The following is a 16478-nucleotide window of genomic DNA, read 5'->3' on the forward strand; positions in this document are numbered from 1 at the left end:
CGACAATCAACTGTACACAGATAAACGTGCTTCCGACGAATACTCGGCCATTTAGTTAATATTTCAAACATTCCTTTGTGTACATGTCTCTGATATTCTTTCTTTCTTTGCTGTTTCTTTTCTTTCTTAGTTCTTGTTTTTGAAGTAAATATTAAACGATAAAAAATTGCTCCAAATATAATATAATATTTTACTACGTCTAGTTTATTAATTGCTTGTTTTTCCTTTTTCTACAATTGTTTACTATTGTTACTTTTTCTACTATTTCTTTTTTTTTCTTTGATTTTTAATCAACTTATTGCTGATTATAGCTGTATTCTGATCATTTGTGTCATACTTAAATATGTATTAATGACTCCTGTATTTCATTTTATGTTTTATTAATTTATAATAAATAGTTTTTTAACTGATTTATGTTATTTGTTTTGCATTTATGTCTTATAAATTTTTATGATATTTAAATTGTTTATTTTTTAAATATTATATTGAAAATTAATATTAAAAATTATGTAATCAAAATATAAAAAAATTACATGAAATAACATATAAAATTAATTAGAAAATATTTTATACTCAAATAATTGATAAATCTATTACTATTTTTTTGTAATATAAACGTATATATTATGTAGTTTGCAGCAAATTGAAGGTAAAAAGATATTGATTGTTGGTCAAAGGCGTGAGTAATTTAATAATGTCTGGCAACCTAGAGATTCAGAATTCAAGGTAGATATGAGCAATACAACTTGAATTTCATGTTCGATAAAGTGGCAATTTTAACCAATTATTATTATCTTCTCATTTTCTGAAATAGCGTATATTATTTTTGGATATTGGCAAAGAATATAGAAAAAATATATATATGTTCTTATAATCGATATGTTTTTCCTCATGCCGGTTGTATGAACTACAACTAATTGAAAATATTTATATTTAAAAATATCTCTAACACAAGCAAAAAGGTTTTAAAACGCAATTACTAACTTAATTAAAAATTAAAAATATAGAAAAATTTTTTCTATATCTATTTTTATTAAAAATTAATTAATATTAAATTAATAATATATTAGAAACATTTTTATGTTGTAGTGTTATTAGATTAAAATTAGATTAAAATTATAATAAAACTTAAAATGTTTATTAAATAATTTATTTGGTAATAAGTTATACAATGTATAATTTAATGAATGAAATTGTTTTTATTACGTATAGATTTCGAGAAACAAATGACGTAATTAATTAACGGACAAATGCAATTAATTTCAAATAATATAGATAAACAGAATACTATATAACATATAACATATTTAACATAACATTAATTGATTAAGTTATATATATTAAAATTTGTATGCAATTAATTAGGATGTGCAATAGTTAACGGAGCGAACATGTACAAAGTCGAATATCGATGACCCCTTGAATAGCTCACCAAAATCAACAGCAACGTTAGCAAAACGTTGACGATCAATTCTCACGCCATTCACGATGACCATTTCCGACCTTTGATATACCATTCGCGTCACGTTACTTTCAAAACGTTTAGATTTTTTACAGCGTGAAAGCTATAACGAAATAGTCTGCAATATAATCTACCGATTTTGCGCCAAAGTGATTCTTTATTTTTGCACTGCAGCTATATCGATTTTTTTCGCAACGTCCTACATTCTTTCAAATAAAAACGCATTCTGGAGAACCTTGGCAATCCGGAGGATTACATTGAAATCCTTAGTGCGAAATCAGGCAAGATAACAAAAGGTGACCAAGAAAGAAAAATCAATTAAGTCGGTAGAATGGCGTATCTGAAGAAAGGAAGAATTATTTACTGAATACCTTATTGAAATACCTAAAATAATTCTCTTAGGTTTTTCAATATATTGTATGCTGCAGATTGAATTTAATAAAAAATAGAAAAGAATGATGATGGAAATTATAAACTTAATGGATGGTAATGTGATGGAAATGAAACAATTAATTTCTCGGAATAGCAGAAACTTTGTGATGCAAATATGATTATATAAATACACATATTTTTATTTATAAAAAATTTTTATTTTAGATTATAATATATTTAATTATAGCAAGAATCAGAATTACGCAACTTATAATTATGCAAAAATCATAAACGTCATTTCGATTTCATATCTGTACTTTCCAACAAACTTTTGTAATAACTCTCTCATGTTATTAACACTTTAACGAGAATATTTCATGAAACTTCTGACTATATCTGTAGCCTTCTTGTCAACACAATGCTGAGAATAGAGGACGAGATGAACCACACTCTGGAAACATCATGCACAACGGGTGGTAATCGGTGTTCGTCGTGTCTAAATGGTTAGCTGTAAGCATGGGACGAATAATTAGTCAATTATCGGAAACAGCGAAACTGTGTAAGCCTGCCTCCAGAATTAACTATCGACAATATAACATCGCGGGGTCACTCAAAAGCTTTTCAATACCGTTATCAAAGCGTGTGATGTATGTACATGCGTGATGACGCACGTGTGTATCCTAAGACACATGCAATGTGTACAGCGTTATGAACTAATTAGCGAAATTGTTCGAATAGTGCTATTTGATGCTTCCATTTACTCATCGATGGATGATGTTAATTGTCTATAGAACAGAGAATCGGGAAACTATAGAAATAGATTGAATTTATTTATCGTACAGAATTATTTGCACGACATTCGACATTAGGTCTGTAGCGCGTTATTTTACATCTGCTATATATTTATTTATAAATAACTATATCGGCATTTCAATTGCATAAACACAGATTATATTCCAATATAATTTATGTTGCATTAAATTTAATATGTTTCTCTCAGATTAACAGATAAATATATTAAATTTGTATATTTACAAAATAATTTATTTAATCTTTGCATCTGACTTTGTTCCACATTATTTGCATTTATTAAATATTATTATAATATATTTAAAATGTATTTTTGTTAATAATTATTATAACAGTGTAATACATTTTTATTTTTACAATACAGTTATGATAATATTCTCTACGATATAAAATTTCTTATATGATTTCCAATTTAATAGATTGAAAAAATTATTATTTATTAATATAACAATTTTAATCTATAAACAATATAAATCAACATAGCGCGAACATAGTTTGTAAGAAAAACGGCAGAAAACTACAATATAAATACATTATATACTATGCTTTATCATTTTATTTGACCAAAAAATTCAGACGCTGCAGCAATTTAGAGTGCGATAACTCGTCAAATTTTCGGCGGAAAGAGTATCGTGAGCGTGCACGTGCCGCGTATGCTTTTTCTCCTACACCATGTCTGTTGAGTTACGTTCTTTTCCATTCGCATTCTCAATTGCAATGCCCCGGAGCACCATGACCTACGAACGAGCTTAAAAATTGTCCGTCCCTTCGAGAAGGATGTTTTCAAGTGGAAATTTAAGTCGGAAGTTTTATAGATTAGAGCACCGTAGCGGACTTAACAGGATAACTGGAACCATGCCAAATACTGTTGAATGTATTGCCGCAAACGGTTTCAGTAAAATGCGGACAATGTATATCCTTAATCCCCGTTTCCCCATGACCTAACTGAGATTATCGAAGGGACAGCTATTGCGGGAACTGTATGTCGCGGTCGAAATCCGGGGCGGGCCAATTAATCTTTTCTAAGACCGCTAGTATTCTTAACACAACGAATTCTCCGTAAGTTTTCGCATCATGCACAGTTGAAATTTTAAATTATATTCAGGATAATCTAAAAAGGAAAAGAAGAATGACGACCAAAGTCATGTTTAAAAAAATACTCTTTTTGATAACGAATTGAAATTTAAATTTAGGACCATATTGCGTTAAGTGCAAATCGATGTTTCGTTGGACGATGTTCAAATCTCGTTTTTTAAAATTTCATAAAGATATATTTTCAATCAAATATAAAATTTAGATATATAGGGTGTCCTGAATTTAAATGTTAAAACTTCGGGAGCGTGTAAGGGATCGATAAACTACAAGAAAAAGAGTCCTTTAGAAAAATCCTTATTTTTTGCTTTGTGTCGAAGAAAATCGCAAAAAAATACAAACGTAATTGCTTTGTTCTTGCACTATCTCTAGTATTAACGCTGAAATTATACATGAAAACAATAATATTCTGGGAAATACTTTGTTTATATTTCTGCCTTTCTCCTATAAATTTATCAGCTACTTATCAAAAGCCACCGAATGAATTACTCTTGTTATAATTATCGCGTACATATTCTAACTTTGAATATGCTGACATAATTTTCATGTATAATTTCTGCAACAGTAATACAGAAGCGGTGTGAGAGTATACGCGTTGATTTCCAGAGAGAAGAATGCCGAATCGGCGAGTCATTACGTTGAGTATTACAGATTAATATTTGGTTGCAACGCGAACTGTTCGTACTAAACGCAATGCTTGCATTGTTGCAACAAGCCAACATTGTGAACAATATCTACATTAAGCAAGTGACAATGTGAATAAATAAGTGTGGAATGAATAAGTAATAAATAATATATAAAAATGAAAACTACGTTTATCTTTTTTTGCAATTTTCTCCAAAACAAAACAAAAACAAGTATATCTCTTAAGGATTTTTTTTTTCTTAATTTATTGATTCCCTACATGCTCCTGAAATTTGGACATTTAAGTTCGGAACATTCTGTATAATTTTTTGTTGTTTACAATATATAAAATTGCTTTCATAAATCTCTTATATTTTTTTGTAACAGAACTTTTTTTAAATTCTTAATTTTGATTTGATAATTATTTATATTATAGTGTCTTTATTTATTTTTCTAAACTAATTGAAATTGTGTATGATATATTACTCATATTCGATATTTATTATCTAAATATATGTGAGCTGGATTATATTTCACATTAATGTATTTTGCATATAAATGAAGATATAGGTACAAAATAACAAATATACATATTTAAAGTGACGTTAATATATGAAGGACAATATTTAGAAGAAGATATTTGAATAACGTCACGTATACACAATAATCTACAGTATGTCAACTTGCATGTCTCATAACTGTAACTGCTGCTATTATTGTGGAAATTTCGGGTTTCGTCACGGCGGAACAAACTGGTTAACAAGATGTAACTGCTAACGTGTCACAAACTAAACAGGCGGCAGAACTTATAATTAAGGAATGATGTACCAACGAGAACATAATAATTAGGAGATACCACAAGATTTTACAGTACATCGCGTTGATCCAACGTCAAAAGAGCGTTTGCAATTGCCTTGACGAGAGAAACACGACAGAGAATATCAACGTCAAAGAACGGCGTATCTACGTGCAATTAACACGATATAATCTCTACTCGTGTAATGAACTTGCAATCTGTTCATTAATTCATGGCATGTTAATGTAGTCATTAATTCATCACTGACGCTTTGTAGCCGGCGTCATTGCATATGACGTTTTGCGAAATATTTCTTAGTGGAAGTTTAATTTCTGAGTCTTTCTTGTGGTTTACTGACCCACGTTGTATCCGCGATTTAAATTAAGCTGAATAACGAGCAAGAGCAGAAGAAAATACATATTTTTTATCCTGTTGTTAATTGTTACCGCGAGTTAAAATGAAGATACAATTTTGGTGATTGCGAGCTTGGATATCTGAAAAGGAAATGAAGAGACCACAACAGTCGGAGATCTTCATTTATATTTGTAGTTGATTTATATTTACATCTCACAAATAATTTTGACTTATTATAGAAAGAGCATAAAAATTATTGTTTTAATTAATTATTATTTTTACGCGGATTTATTTATTATGTCGCGGATCAAAGGATTAAATGGTACATAATTCGTATATCCGATTTTCTTTGATATTTCTCTTATACAGTTTGTGACATTATATCCCAAAAATTATGATTATCCTTCGTATTCCCTCAAAATGTGATTCTGTTTGTCAAATATCCCGTTTGACGTCGTTTTCGTTAATCTTTCTTGGATCCGATGTAACCACGTTAACGCATAAAATACGCGCTTGTCGTAATTCTGACGTAAACGGAGGATTTTCCATAACGGAACGCACAGAACACAGCGACTGCGTGCATATTAATTCACAGGCGCAAAACATAGTCGATGGGTATGCGAGCGAAAAGCCCCGAATACACGTAACGCCGAATCCCGAGCTTTTTAATCACGCATATATAAATCACCTAGATGATCCTCGGCCTTTCTAGAGAGAACGGTGGATTTTGATTGAAAGGTTGCGCGTTTTGATTTTTTTCGTACCTTTTCACGACGGGATAAAAAGTGTACGATCATACTATCGTACACGGGCGTGATATGAATTTTCATGGCAACATGCTCGGTGCAACCTATTCCCCCGTGCAGTATTGGTTTCTAATATGTAGATGTCTCGCTCGCATTGCCAGCGAAAGCTTTACATATTCAGAAGTTGAGCAACACTCACACCGGAGCAATGCAATTTCGTTTTATTGGCCCCTGGCACCTGAAAAGTTGCTACGTATTCTACAAGAAGTCATTTACTTCCTTCGCTGTAGTACATGACTGCCAAATAAATTTTGGCGGGTCAACAGAGACAATAACTATTGACAACAGCGCGCAATGCATACGACGAAATGACGGAAATGTACAGAGTAAGTGTTATGTTGACGATGTAAATAAACTGTCCTAGTTTGGCTTCTTGTTCACATCACCGTAAAATTACCTCTTTGAATAGAACGTTTTGGAATGTTTGGAATAAATCAATTCGCGTTCGAATGCACTCGATTAAACGCATCTCACGAGAGTCAATGAATAGTTGATGAAGTGTGACAGAAATAGATACAATCTGTTGAAAGTTTCATATTGGATATATAACTATTTTTAAGAAAATAACATTGAAATTTATTTGAAATATCATAAAAAATTTATAGCAAAAAATAGATTTGTACATATTTTATCTGAAACAGTAAACATACTTACTACAATATTTATATATAAGTGGAATAGTTTGCCTTTTTAAAAATAATAAAAAGAATTAATAATTTAACAGATTTTAATATGTCATTCAACATTATTAAGATCGTTTCAAAGATGCGAATAAGTGTCAACAATTTGTCAATTTAACTCGTAATATTACTGCGGTAGTTTAGTAGAGTTAACGTTTCAAGAAAAATCATTTCGCGTTTCTAGGGACTACATACGTAACATAATATATAAATTCACATAAGAATCATACAAGCATTAAGATCCAGCTAGACTATTTAAGGCTTTAAGGCTTTGATTTCTATAGTTTGTGTTATCATAAATGTACGGTCCTATAATATATTACATTATTTAATAAAAAGAAATTTCTCATATAATTCTCAGAAATCTTCTACGATTAAATTGTGCTCTATAATTTTTATAGAAAAATTGTACATTAGAATTTACTTTTATGTAATATTTTACATCTTAATTTATTAATTTTTTTATGTAGATATTTGTGCTGAATAATTTTCTTATTCTGAATATTTCAGATAAATCTATTTAATAATATATAATGAGAACAAAAATTGATATTGTTTTCAGATACTACTTGAATTAACAGATAATTTTCTCGAACTTTTCTAATCTTTTCTAATCCTTTTCTTAACATAAAACAAAAGCATTTTTTGTGATAAATTTCGAAGATTCATTTTTAATCATTAGAAATAACATTTATTCTTGATATATTAAGAGAATATTTTATTTCTATCATATAACAAATGCGAGAAACTTTTTTTTTATATTTAGAAAATGTAATAATGACAATGTTGTTAATTTAAGTCTTTTATTGAACTGTGTTTTAATATTAAAATATCAAAAAATTCTTCAATTTCAGATAGCGAAATCAAAAGAATTCAAAATTTAATGTCAATTAAATAGTTTATTAAAATTTTTTATGTGTATTTTGCTTCTTTTTCTATGAATATCGTTATAACTCAACGAGAAACTACGATTAAAAATTGATAAATTTTATTTTTTTACGAAGCTTTTACGAATGTAATTCGGGGGATACAGGAAAGCTGAGTGCACTTTTCAATGCTGCCCACGCTTCTTTTCGACGCGACAGTCACGTATTTTCACCCACATGACCTGGCTCGACCATATATGTTTCAACATACAGAAATGTTTGATATATGTGCAAATGGTTTTAATTACTGGCGTAAATTACATCAGCGTTATTTTCACATTTCGATAGCACATCCGTTATCAAATTGCTCGGAGCAAAACTACAATGCTCTTAATATTGCAACAAGAAATATGAAATTGTTGGAATTTAACATGTAAATCATGAAATCGGTTTTTGTATTTTTTAAATGAATTATTACTTTGAAATTATATATGTTACTAGTTTATTTTATTCCTACTTTCAAATAGTTGTTTATAATATATCTTTAGTATTTATTTAAACTTATCGGTTTAACACACTAATTATATTTCTGCTTGGATACGCGTAAGGCGTATTCAAGCAGAAATAAAATTAGTGTTAAACTAATAAGCTATGATAAAGGCCATATTCGGTTAAGGCGATTCTTCGTGTTTGATCATATTTCTTTTTGTGAATTTATACAATTTCCAATTCAAGCTAACTGTGGGCCGATTATTTCTGCTTGAATTATATTTTTACTGTCAAAGAATTAATCAGAACATAATTATGTTTCTATCCTCTTTATCTTGCCTTAATTCTTTCTTCATGGCAGTAAGCAAAGTATCTAAAGTTTCAGCCGATCGGACCAATCATTATCAATGTTAGATTTTCTAAAACGATAACAGCAGTAATAATGGATGTATTATAAAATTTTTATTGACGTTGAATAATGGTACTCCATTACTGAATACAATTTTGTCTGAATAGGAAGTAAATTGCTCGATAGTGAGAAACGATACGCCTGGAAAGCAAGCAAGTTGAAGTACACGAATTTATATTGGTGTGCAACTAAACCTTCTTTCGTATCAGACTCGTTACGTAGCGAGCCAGAGAAATCCAAGAAAAACTTTGTAATTTTGCTTCCGTTTCACGTTATACTTTCATCCTCAATACTTTCTGAAAACAACTTTACACGCAATCAAGCGTAAATCGCCAGCAATACAAAATTTAACGCAATCTAAGTTGCATCGTAAAACGCTCTACGCACATTAAATAAAAGTATTGAATATTGTGAAAAATTACTAAAAAGCTGATTACCATTTTACAGAAAATACTTTTTAAATTATTTGAATAGAGCATAAATGTTAAAAAATTGTAATTGTATTTTCAAAGAGAAACCGCAAAATTTTTTTACCAAAGGTTATATGTATATATATATAAGTCATGAAGAGAGAGAAAAATAAAAATAACACTTAAATAAAATTACAAAGACAAAAAAGATCTTGTTAGAATTCTTGAAATTTTAAAATTTGCCGCACTGATAAATTGATGTTAAGTAATGTTCTCACTGTGCCGTCATTTACCATTTATATTATTTAACAGAATTTAAAAAAGAACATTTTAATTACTAAAAACAAAAGTATGCTAATGATATGATGTTTAGTTATTTGTTAAAGCTAGTACTATATTTAACTACATTTGTTTTCACCTACTTGTCGGCAGATCGGTGTCTGGAAGTCTTGGGAGAAAGAGGGTCTTGATATTAAGGACATCGTCTGGCCGGGCAATACCCACACTCCTCCGCAAGGCGTTCCAGAGAAGTTTCACCTCAAAATAACCTTTCTGGAAGAGCCTCCCTACATCAATCTTGCACCGCCCGATCCTGTGACCGGAAAATGCCTGGTGGATCGTGGTGTTGAGTGTCGTGTGGCTAAGGATTCTGATATGGTTGAGTAAGTATGAGAAATTGGATATTTTTATTGAAAAGGCATATCTGCCGATGCCATACATTGATTAAATGTTTAAACATTTGTAAAGCCGCAATTTTTATGGATAATTATTAATATATTTACATATCCTCTTTTAATTATTAATTTCAGACTGCTTATATTATTTATTAATACAATTATTTTTTTATATATAATTAATGCTTTTTTTGCAAATTATTTTATATTATATTTGTATTTATAAGAAAAAAAAAGAAATAACTGAATAATCCATATTATATTGAAATATCATCTTTTTAACTGTTTTTTTAACTGAATTTATTATAGTACAATTTTAATACAATTTTTAAAATTAAATAATATTACTTACAATTATTAAAAAGTGTTTGTAATTATTAAAATATTTTTGTTTTTAAGATTATTTAAATCAAAAAGAAAACTAAATGCCGCAATGACAAACGCGTCTGACCGCAAGAGAATTGACTACTGGAAAATAGTGACTGATTAGAAATATACTATTACTACTTCAGTGTTTCTGTGAAACTGATAAAGCTACATTTAAACCAATATATATAATTAATTTCACTTTTAATTGAAACTTTAAATTTTATTGGATAGGAAGCGAAGCAAACTTAATTAATGTTAATAGTAAACATAATGATTCAGGTTCTCAATTTATTATTACTGCTGTATATCGACGTTACAAATGCGCGAATATCCTAGTTCGTGACAATTTGGAGAAATCGATTCATTAGGACGGACTCAGCGCTGCTTTTAGACCGAAGACCGAATATGAAGCCCGAACGTCACGGTACACTTATTTCATTTACAAGGGAGTCCTAGTAAAGTACATATATTGCTTTTGCACTAAGTTGGAAGAAGCCTTGCGTTCCTTGTGAACATTCAATCCAAAATTAAAGGGCTGGCCTTTGAAAGCATTGAACAAGCGAGACTAGACTAATATCCGTGCTTCGAAGTGATGCAGTTGATATTTACAGTAGCATGTAATGACATTTATCATGTGGAAAATGAATCTATTGAAAAGCACTTTGCCATGCGCCTTTAATAAATCTTTTGAGTTTACCTCTCGGAGAAGGAAATACTTACAACGTTTATGAGGGTGTATTAAAGCGTTTACACGATGGAAAGAAGCGAAATGGATATGAAAAAAACTTAATTGTGATCATAGTGACTTTGATAGTCAAACGCAAGTGCTATTTTTATCGAGTCGTTTATGTCGACCTTCGTGTTAAACGCGAGTTGCATTGTTAAAATTTATCGAGCATGTTCTCGAACGTCGTTATCCAATTTGGAGTATCATCGATATCGTTTGGGGTTACAAGCCTTTAGCAGACGTTCTCTGCATATAACAGTATTTATTTGCATGAAACCGGGTCACGTAATATACGTTAAAAACTTTTTCCCGCCTGTATTCTCTATACAGTATGGTGCATGCGACAGCTGTTGCAGTGCTCGTTTTCAGTGTAAACTCGAGAGTCTGCGAAAAAAAATCTATTTTTGTGTAAAAACAATAGCACTTCGTTGAAAATAGTACGAGACAAAGTGGCTCTTAACATTTTACTATATTTTTTCTTTTTTAACAGGAAATTGTTGAATCAACAATTTATCATATTCGTACATTATTAGTTATAAATGAGAAGTAAGAATTAAATTGGAAATCGATACTGCGAACAATTTTACATTTTTACATTCATAAATGCAACATAATTTAAAAAAAATTTTACTTTAAATGTTTTGAAATAATTTAATCAAAAATTTGCTGTTTATATATTTTTTTAATCTTTTATTATTTTTAGTATTTGTTTTTTTTTTGTTTTAGGATTTATTTCAGAATTTGTTTCCGGAATATTTAGTTTACATCACTAGACACTTGTGTAATATTCTTATAATATTCTTTCTGTTATTTAACCGTTCTTTCAATGAAATCTCCAGATACGAAATTAAATTACGAGTTATCATGACGCACGAGAACGGAAAAAGGAAGACAACGTTTTAACGTATATTTGTACATGTCAGATCCAAGAATCCGATTCGAATTGTACTTCGAAAATAGTCCGCCGACAAGTTTCCCAAAGGCATTGGCGAGAATAATAGCGTGGAAGTAATTGAACCTCTTCTCTTTCTCTCAGACAGAAACGCAACTCGTGCGAAGAAGTGTTAGGAAATTACAATAGAGAAGGAAACAAAGTAGATACAAGTCGATTTTCTGCTTCAATTATCGCTGTCACAGCAATTACTTCGCCTATGGAGAAATTTGAAAGCAACAGACATCCGCAAATTGACAGTTATGTACAGAACTGCAACGATTTATCATGACTTCGGTAATGTTTACACTTTACTTTAATTGGCAAATACCTTATAAATCTTTATCAATTTAAAACAATTTTTTCACAAACCTTATTTATAACAGCAGTTTTACTGTTTTATAACATATTTTTTCAAATTTTATTAATGCTCAATCACCTCAATAATTCAATATAAAATCAAGCTTTTTTCTAGAGAAAGAACTTAAGATCCACTATTTTCAAAACTTAAATATATTACAAAAGTTCTCTAATTTTGAAGATAACTAATTTTAAATTAATTAGATGAACAGCTACATTATATTGATGTAGGTCATGCTATTACTTTGACAAACAGTAAAGGAGAACTAGTACTTAGCACAATTTCTCTTAGCAAGAGAATTTCGGGAGAGGTATAATTGAAAATTCCGCAACAAATCTTCACATACAACTACTTGGAAAATGTCGACTTGAGAATAGTATTCTTCTATTTTGAGGTAAATATTGAAACTTCAAAATATGGCTACGATAAAGATTGTGAGGAGTTAAATATAATGTAATAAAAATCAATTTGCTGCATAAAAAGAAATTTTAACAAATATTTATTATATATACTTATACTGATATATATACTTATATTAATATACTTTTAGATAATTTTGCGATGATGGATAGGTATTAAGATTTCGATTATATAATTATTGCTATAGATATGATTTTTTTATTATGTGTAATAACTTGTATACAGATTTCATTCATGATTCGAAAAATATAAAATACGGAGCATATTTATTTCATAAAATAATGTTTCTTATTTAAATAAATTAAGTTAATAAATTCTATGCAGCAAAACGTTCGTGCAGGTACACGGGAGGAATGCATACTTAAATGAGGAGCACTGAAAAGGATTAAACCATTAGTAGGAACTTGTACATTGTATTATCTTTTTTACATTCAGCGCGAAGCAACTAACTGTTGCCAATGAAAAATAAAAATTACGTTCCATCAGTCGCTAGAGGGAACAGAGCGAAATTACCTAATTGCTAATTGTGTGCAGCCGGGGAGAACAGCGCGTTACTCTCGCTTAACGAATTGATATTAGCGCTGTAAGAAACTTGCGGAGGTATCTCATGGTGTAGAATAATTGGCAATAAATTACACTGAACGTAATGTTTCACCGATGATATACCGTCGCGTCGACACGAATACCAATTTGTTTGCGTTGCATTTTTAATTTTTCTTTGGCGCAGAGATCACATTCTCATCCAATTAAACGAGTACTATGAACGAGATAATAAATGTTATCTCGCGCCGCGATTCTTTTCGACAGAGAAAAATGTGTCTGCTTGAAATTTTAATGAGTTCATCGAAGTTTTATTATAATAAAGTAAAATCTTCTCTACTCGTGTATCCACATGTTAAAATAATTGATTAACATTTCTCTTTTTTTTTTGGTTAAAATATGAAAATTAGAATAATGGTAAAATTTAATTAATTTTCGTCACGATCACAATTTTTCTCGCGCTTGGTTTAATTTTTATTGTCACTCTACTTCAGCAGCTATTCTAGTCACATAATAGACCGTACGCTTACTCTACTATGCACTTATAATCTCCGGCAAAACCGCGAGCAGTGAACATATCTCTCTGTATTAATATGCAAATCACTTAGATGTCCTTTATAAGGGAAGTGGTTGAGACACCTACAATGGTAAAGGCCGAGTCCTTATCTCGAGTAAGGAACGGAATATAAACGCGGAGTTCTTGCGGAACGCAGCCTCTTCTTGCGGTTTGGAATGCAGCCGAGTAGGAAGGAATTACATTAGTGTGTTTTCGTGCGAAACTAGATTAACCCCAAGATGTCCGACTTGATTCAACGTTTGTTACGCGAATCATAAATGCATACAAGTTAGTTCCACAAATGCAGGTATAATTTCAAATTTTAGCAATTATAAAAATAGGATGTAAAAACGTTTGTATAAATTCTTGTTTGTTATATCTTCATGTTATCTTTAAAATCTTTATCTGTATATTAAGCCTACATATTAATAATATTTTTTAGTTGTAATAATTTTGTAATAATTTTTAGTAACGTACATTTTTTTCATAAAATGAAATCTGTGAGAAAACTCTGTTTTCTCTAAAACTTTAATATAACAGCATATTGAATAATCGCCCACATCAAATTTGAAAGCTTTATAATTAATGATGACGTACTATGATGGACGTCCATTTTGCTTGAACAACAATATTAACGACGTAACTAATACAATTTTATTGATAGACTGTACGTATGAATGTATGTGAATCTCAAAAAAATGCTAAAGCTCCTACAATGTAATTATCCTGTGATTGATATTACGAATGTTAAACTCTCTTGCTTTAAATATAGTAATTACAGGTGTACTCAATGAGCAGACAATGTTTTTAAAATATATTTTTAATATTTAATAAATATTAAAAATATTAAATTAAAATTTTTAATATTAAATAAAAATATTAAAAATATATTTGAAAAACATTGTCTGTTGATTGGATATTTACGATACTATGCACATATATTATTTTATTGTATTATATCCAAAACTATTTGTATGCTTTGACATATACACAAGTATTATATCTCGTTAGAGAATCGCAACCGAGGCTTCCTTAATTCGGCTAATAACGGTTCCAATAATTCAGAAACACGAATCGATAATGATAAACATACATATGGCTTAGATAAAGTAATTTGAAGCAACTCCATATATACCTTTGACAATTCTGTCTCATACTAATATGCGAAACGAGAAGGTCATGCGAACGTGATTCGAAAACGGATGCCACGAAAGCGTTGTGTCGATACGAAAAGCAGTTCTTTAACGGAATTCCCATGTAATACTTCTCGAAGGTAAAGACCCCTCTTTGTAGCCTGACCGCCCTTTGTAGCTCGATCTTCTACTTTTGTGAACGACGGAAGAATTTACTTTTCGTAAAGTAGTAGTACGCTTGACAGACCGCCGAGTAATTCAATAAGATTTTTAACGTAATATTGCTGAACAAAATATGTTCAAAAGAAAACAAAATTGTCATTTTTTAGGATAATTAAATTTTTATAAAATAAGGAAGTATTTAATATATTATTTAAAGTTTATATTAAATGCAATGTTAACATTTATGTTACAAATCTTTATTGTTCTCTTAAAAATTGTATCATAAATCCTAAAAATATGTGTTTCTTATTAAGTATACAGTATAAACACACACACGCGCGCGCGCACACACACACGCACACACACACACACACACACACACACACACTGTAGAATAAAATCGATTGTCTTTCAATGTTTTTATGTTTTTTATTGATTTAAACTAGAATGTAATGTTATGAACTAGAATATAAGTTATAATTAACTTAAAAAATTAATCTAAATATTATATAAATAAACAAACATAAGTGAGGACGCGTTCATAAAATGTGTTATACCGAAGTAAAACTAGATTTCGAGCAAAAAATTAATCACAAGAACATGCGTATCATCAGTTACTTAATCTTTCAGAAACGATTTTTATTTGTCAAGCGTCAAGTGGTCACTAACGTTACGCAAAGAGCTACCATTCATTTTTCATGTTTCTGATATACGACAGAATGGATTTGCGATAACTGGCTGTCCGTTGTGACAAATCACTGCTGTTGGATTGATTCATAATGCGGATCTAAAGTGCATTTTTACGGTACTCGCGGTCGTAGCAATCAATACACCGAATATATGAATATCCAAGACAATGTGGAGTCGGTTGTTCGTATTATGAGAAATGAAAGAAAATTTGTATAAATTATAGTTGATGGAGTTGACACATATATGTGCTTCTAAGAAAATCAATGTCAGGCATTGCTCAGCTGCTGACTAAAATTACGCAAATAAAGTGTTTGTGATTAATGTCGTTTTATATAATGCTCAAGTGCCAGTTTTACCCTACATTACCCACTCGCAGCAGGTCGCGCGTTATTTTCAGACAAACATGTCCGTGACTTTGAGTGCGCTTCATTATTGCCGACTGGCAAGAAGAGTCTTATGCATCACTCGTCATATAAGTTGAGAGTACAAATATATTTTTTTACAATAAAAAATTTAATTTTTTTACATAACTGGCTTGTGGAATCTATATTGTTTCATTTTTCTTGCACAATCATAATAATTAAATAATATATAAAAGAAATATTATATAAAAGTACATTATAAAAAATAAAGATGATACGGAATTTTATCGCAAAATGATGTTTCTTTCTTATAAAATCAATATTGAGAAATTAAAAAATACTTTTAAAAATAATATAGAGATGAAACAATTGAGATGTACAAT

General features: G+C 30.0%; 1 protein-coding gene across 1 annotated transcript in view; it reads left to right on the top strand.

Moving 5' to 3' along the window:
- The window catches only part of LOC108756633 (glutamate receptor ionotropic, NMDA 2B), a 171733-nt gene that overhangs the window by 137210 nt on the left and 18045 nt on the right, over nucleotides 1–16478 (top strand). Inside the window, exon 8 of the mRNA XM_018500601.1 lies at nucleotides 9603–9832. Coding sequence (XP_018356103.1) covers nucleotides 9603–9832 — 230 coding nt within the window. The remainder of the gene's footprint in view (nucleotides 1–9602; nucleotides 9833–16478) is intronic.

Source organism: Trachymyrmex septentrionalis, unplaced genomic scaffold (genome assembly GCF_001594115.1).
Source record: "Trachymyrmex septentrionalis isolate Tsep2-gDNA-1 unplaced genomic scaffold, Tsep1.0 scaffold129, whole genome shotgun sequence".
In the NCBI taxonomy this organism is placed as follows: Eukaryota; Metazoa; Arthropoda; class Insecta; order Hymenoptera; family Formicidae; genus Trachymyrmex; species Trachymyrmex septentrionalis.